The sequence below is a fragment of the Nicotiana tabacum genome, chromosome 22, assembly GCF_000715075.1.
Source record: "Nicotiana tabacum cultivar K326 chromosome 22, ASM71507v2, whole genome shotgun sequence".
In the NCBI taxonomy this organism is placed as follows: Eukaryota; Viridiplantae; Streptophyta; class Magnoliopsida; order Solanales; family Solanaceae; genus Nicotiana; species Nicotiana tabacum.
In genome coordinates, this window is record NC_134101.1 from 2999491 (window position 1) to 3005772 (window position 6282).

Sequence of the window (6282 nt, forward strand, 5' to 3'; positions counted from 1 at the left end):
ATGTCGTGTGATGCATGGGAAGAGTAATACAACTGAAAAGGCTGGAGATAATGTACTGGGTATACTTAATGAGATAAATAATGTTGAGCAATATAAGCGAGACGCTAGACAGTTACTAAACGCAAAAAAATCTGGGCAAAAAGATGGAGTCCACCAGGCTGCTACAGACAAAGTTGCTGCCATTATTCCAATGGAGCTTGTTCAGTTAAATGTAGGGAACAAGGCAGTAGGTGTTGCTCAGTTTGTTAATCCTGTAGCAACATGGAACCAAGTCAAAGATAGTAGACCAAAGGCAAACACTACTTGCAAAGACAAAGACACTACTGGTAAGGAACTTGCTCTGATCGAGGCTATAACTGATACAGTAGCGGCAACAACAACTAATAAAGCTGTGATAATTGCAAATAAATTTGCAGTACTTGAAGAGAGAATGGAAGACATTGACTAGAATCGACAAGTCACAATGGTGGAAGAAGCTAGGGAAGTGCAGAAGATGGCTGAGAAATATCCTGATTCGACAAGGAAACAAGTCACTAGGTCTCCAACCAAGAAGCTTAACCATAAAGCTACTAAGTTTACTCCTGTTGGTCAAGGGAATAAGTCAGCATCACAAAAGGAGTCCACATCACAATGGGTTACTAGAACTTTTGGGCAAGGTGTTACTACAAATCAATCGTGCAAAGAAATTCCTTCACAAACCATTGACTCAAATGCAACAGGTGAAAAAGCTACTGCTACAAAAGAGAAGACAATTGACGGGGTTCAGAGGAGCTTTGGCATGCACAAGGAACATATTAATGTGCCCCTCAACCGTTCTTGTCAAGACATACCATTGCAAACATTTGTGAACTCACCTGAATCAGATGGAAAAACTACAGGTTCTATACAGCAGATGTGTTTCATTACCGAGGTACATCCTACACCAATTTCTGATGATGGAAGGGAGAACTCACTACCAGCACAAGGTCATAAATATGGATCCAGGAAGCCTTTACACAATAACACAACTGGGGAAGTAATTGCCAATGTTGGTTGTGAATTTACAATAGTTTCAGATAAGGAGAAAGCCAGTAATCATGATGCAGAGCCACATCAAAATACATTTAGGTCAGAATCTAAAAATGTCACTGTGAAGGGTTCACTGATTATGTATGAGCAACCGGGGTCAGCCATGGTCCCTATGGAATCTACTGCAATTGAGACACTGCCTACCGCATGTGCATCAGTAACTATATCTCCAATGCAGATTCAAATCAATGCACCATTAAAATCTCCTAACCAGATAATACATGACATTATTACTCACAACGAACTACCTTTGCAAATTCATGAAGCTTTTGCCAATAAAGAGCAGCTGGAAGATGACAGTGATGATGAAACTACTGCTGGGAACTTCAAGGCTATCGCAAGGGAAGGAGATTTGTCACCTAGGGTTACAGCTAAACATGGGAAGAAAGGAAAGAAGTTAACTCAACACAAAGAACAACAACCACCTATAAGAATCCTGCCCAAGAGGGCAGCCTCCACGACTAGATGATGATTAAGACACTCATATGGAACATAAGGTCTGTAAAGACTCAACATGACTTTCAGAGAGTTATCAACATGCACAGGGAACATGGATTTTTCATTATAGCACTCATGGAGCATTTCCAAAAATAGAGGTTTATTCAGAACTACAGAATGAGACTAGGCATTGAAACTGTAGTCTCAAATGTTAATGGCAAGATATGGCTTTTTCTTGACTCTGTTGTTCAGTGGGATTTGGTGAGTGACACTGATCAGGAACTAACTATCAAAGTTTATCATCAAGATATTGGTAAGCACATCATGATGACTTTCGCGTACGCAAAGTGTTCATCTCTGGACATATTAGAATTGTGGGATAATCTTTACTACCTTGCCAGAGACATGGAACTTCCTTGGGTTGTTGGAGGGGATTTCAATGTAGTTCTTAATGAAGAAGAGAAAATTGGTGGCTTGCCAGTGTACCCTCTAGAATATGAAGATTTTACTTTCTGTGTAAACTCCTGTGGACTGTTTGACATGGGTTACAAAGGAAGCCCATTTACTTGGTGGAATGGGAGGCCAAATGCAGAATGCATATTTAATAGATTGGAAAGAGTTTTTATCAACTTACCTTTCCAAACGTTATTCTCTAGTACTAAAGTGGAGCATCATATTAGAACAGGCTCCAACCATGCACCTCTCTTGATGAGTTGTGGTGATCAGACTATGCAAATTGCCAAACCATTCAAGTTCTTGAACTTCTAGACAAAACATGAATCTTTTATCATAGTGGTTAGATAGAACTTGATAGCATATTTTACAGGAGATCCCTTCTAGATGTTCAAACAGAAAATGAAGAGAGTCAAGACAGCTCTTTCAAAATGGAGCAAACTTACTTTTGGGGATATCTTCAAACAACTTACTTTGAGAGAGAATGTGGTCAGAGTAAAGGAAATTTTATTTGAAGAAAGACCAACATGTTGAGAATAGAATTGTACTACAGAAGGCTCAAGCTGAATTGAAAAAATATCTGAGCATCGAGGAACAATATTGGAAACAAAAGGCATGCATGACTTAGCTTGCAAAAGGGGACAGAAATACCAAATTCTTCCATAATCATGTGAATGGTAAAAGGCAAAAGCTCCAGTTGAAAAGAATTCAGAACAATGCTGGTACATGGATTGACTCACAGGAAACTATAGCTTCTGCTGCAGGGGAATACTACCAGAGGCAGTTCACACAAGAGGATGAGCCTTCCAACTTTGACATGCTAAACAATGTTCCAACAATGGTATCTTCTGAGTAGAATTTAGAGCTATGTAAAGTTCCTACATCAGAGGAGGTCAAGGTAGCAATTTTTTTATTTAAGTGGGGAAAGTGCAAATGGTCCAGATGGTTTCACTGACTAGTTCTTCCAAGTATGCTGCGATATAATTAGTGAAGACATTTACACATTGGTTAAGTTGTTCTATGGAGGGAGATTATTGCCTAAATCCATAACCCATACAAACCTTGTGTTGTTGCCAAAAAACAAAATGTCTACACTTTCTCATACCTCAGGCCTATAAGTTTGAGAAATTTTATAAACAAGGTCTTCTCTAGAGTTTTTCATGACAGGCTTGAGAAGTTTCTACCTTCTTTGATCTCCTCCAATCAGTCAGGCTTTGTTAAAGGGAGAAGCATATTTGAAAACATCATCTTAACTCAAGAAATTGTTATTGGCATAAGACTAAGGGGTAAACCTACCAATGTAGTTTTCAAACTTGACATCGCAAATGCATACGATAGGGTATCTTTGAGGTATTTGATGCATGTATTGAGGAAAATGGGCTTTGTAGAATGCTTCATCAACATGGTATGGAATTTAATATCCAATAACTGGTACTCAATTCTTATAAATGGTCAAGCTACAAACTTTTTCCACTCAACAAGAGGTGTCAAACAAGGTGATCCACTATCTCCAGCTTTGTTCATCTTTTCAGCTGAGGTACTATCTAGATCATTGAATAAGCTTTTTGAAGACAAGAGTTTCATAGGATATGGCATGCCTAAATGGACTGAGCCCTTAAATCACTTAGCCTATGCAGATGACACTATCATATTTGCTTCTGCTGATCAATATTCTATACAAAAGATTGTGGATGTCCTGAACAAATATGAACAAACCTCTGGCCAACTAATTAACAAAGCAAAAACATCTTACTATATGCATTCCAATACTGCTGGAGCACTGTTCGACAGAGTTGGAGCCCTTGCAGGATTTTCAAAAGGAGAATTTCCATTCACATATCTTGGATGTCTAATTTTTTACAAAAACAAAAAGAAGAAAAGAATACTACAGTGAACTAATTAAAAAGGTAAAGGCTCAACTGCATTCATGGAAGGGTAAACTTTTGTCATATGGAGGAAAAGCAACTTTAATCTCAAGTGTACTACAGCGTATACCTACTCATATACTATCAGTCCTTGATCCACCAAACAACGTTCTGGAACATTTACATAAAACATTTGCAAGATTCTTCTGGAGCAACAAAGATGAAGGAAGGAGCAGGCATTGGAGTAAGTGACAGAATTTGTGCTTACCAAAGGAGGAAGGTGGACTTAGCTTCAGATCTCTGTATGATGTTTCAAAGGTACTGTTTGGCAAACTGTGGTGGAAGTTCAGGACAACAAAATCACTCTGGGCAAATTTCATGTGGAATAAATATTGCAAAAAAGAACTGCCCACTACTGTCCAGTTTAGGCATGGCTCACATGTTTGGAGAAAGATGTTGGAGGCAAGGGAAGAATTGGAACATAAAATCTTATGGGAAATGAACAGAGGCACAAGCAACATATGGCACGAAAATTGGACAGGCCTAGGGGCATTATATCATGTTGTTCCACCAGAATTTGTCATCAATGAAAACATTCAGGACGTATCTGACCCGAGAGAAGGAAATGATTGGAATCATCATCTTCTGGCCTTAACTTTCCCAACAGACATTGCAGATCATATAACACAGAAAGTACATTTTGAAAACAGTTGTGAAAATTGGGATTCACCTAAATGGATGCCTACTGCATCAAGGAGATTTTCAGTATCCACTGCATGGCAATTAGTTAGGCATAAAGCACCAACAAATCCTGAGTACAAGCAGCTGTGGACTAAGGGATTACCTTTCAAGATTTCTTTCTTCCTTTGGAGATTATGGAAAGAAAAAATACCAACAGATGATATGTGGAGACGGAATGAATACATGGTGGTATCAAAATGTTGGTATTGCATTCAACCGGAGAGTGACACATTTCAACATATATTCCTAACAAGCTTAACAACAGATATAGTGTGGAAATTCTTTGGGCAGGCTGCAGGTATTGTTGATAACTTAGTGAAAGTACATCAAGCCATAAGAACTTGGTGGAATCTCTCATGTTGTCCCAAACTGAAGCCCATATTCCAAGCAGCCCCGACAGTGATAATCTGGGAACTTTGGAAAAGGAGAAATGTCATGAAGCATGGTGGATTAGTGTCTTGCTGCAGAGTTATTCGTGAAGTGAATAAAACATTACATAACTTAGCAAAGCTCAGATATCGCTGGTTAAAAAACATACCACTTCAATGTCCAGACATGATTGCATTCTTTGAAGGATATAAACCATCTTTAGTAACAAAGAGAGTTGCATGGAATTCACCCTATGAAGGATGGTTCAAATGTAACACAGACGGAGCATCGAAAGGCAATCATGGACAAAGCTCTTACGCTTACTATGTTAGAGATTGGAAAGGTGACTTGGTTTTTGCTAGGGCAGAAAAAATTGCAGATACAACCAACATGATTGTAGAAGCAAAAGCAATTGCTGAAGGGTTGACATTTTGTGTCCATCAACAACATCATCCTCTTATAATTGAGAATGATTCACTGGTAATGAAAAAGATAATAAAAGGTGAATGGAAAACACCCTGGTGCATAAGCAAGGAGGTGAATATGATCAAAGGAATCAAGGACAATTTCAATGTGATCTTCCAACACGTCTTAAAGGAGGGAAATACACTGGCAGATTTTTTAGCTAACCTGGCTTTTTCTTATGCAGGTACAATAACATTTCACTCATTCATTGAGTTGCCAAGTGCAGGTAGGAGAATACTCAACCTAGATAAGGCCCATATCCCTAACCTTAGGATAAGGGTAGCAAAGAGGAAGGCTCCAAGCTGATGTAATGCTGGATCAATACAAAAAACAGAGGAATATAATCACACAGGCTGCACACGGGATCAAACAGAATACTACAAATTCATGCATTATCACAACATCGACAATTCAATATCCTCCTTCAGCTATTTTTCAACTACAGTTACTCAGCTGACTCACACAAAATCACAATAGATTCTCGAAGACATCACACACCTGCCAAGCATCGGAGTGTGGCTTCAATCACCAGTGTTGTTCCTTTGGTTAAATATAATTACTGTATATGAAGAGGCTCCCTTTTCTACATATGCTTCAAGAGGAAATAACTGCAGTTACATCAAAGTTATCAGCACTGCTAGATACTACGTTGATCAGTGTACACTTTGAACATCTACTACATCTATCTTTCTGGAAAACAGTCGACAGTATACTTACTATTTGGAGCTGTTTCAATTCTCAGTGGTATTAGCTTTTATAATGCTCATTATGGGCATGCTATAGTAACAAATATGAAGGAACTGCATTGCTTATTCATGAGCATGGTGAACATTCTGTTTGTAATGGATCATTCAGCGCTGGGTCATAACTAAAGTCATAACAT

General features: G+C 38.6%; 1 protein-coding gene across 1 annotated transcript; it reads left to right on the forward strand.

Moving 5' to 3' along the window:
- The first annotated feature begins 1683 nt into the window (after positions 1-1683).
- Positions 1684-3853, forward strand: LOC142176735 (uncharacterized). Its single transcript, XM_075244967.1, has 4 exons — positions 1684-2258; positions 2644-2800; positions 2902-2927; positions 3127-3853. Exons 1-4 carry the CDS (start codon positions 1684-1686, stop codon positions 3851-3853), a joined length of 1485 nt encoding a protein of 494 aa, XP_075101068.1.
- Positions 3854-6282: the final 2429 nt, after the last annotated feature.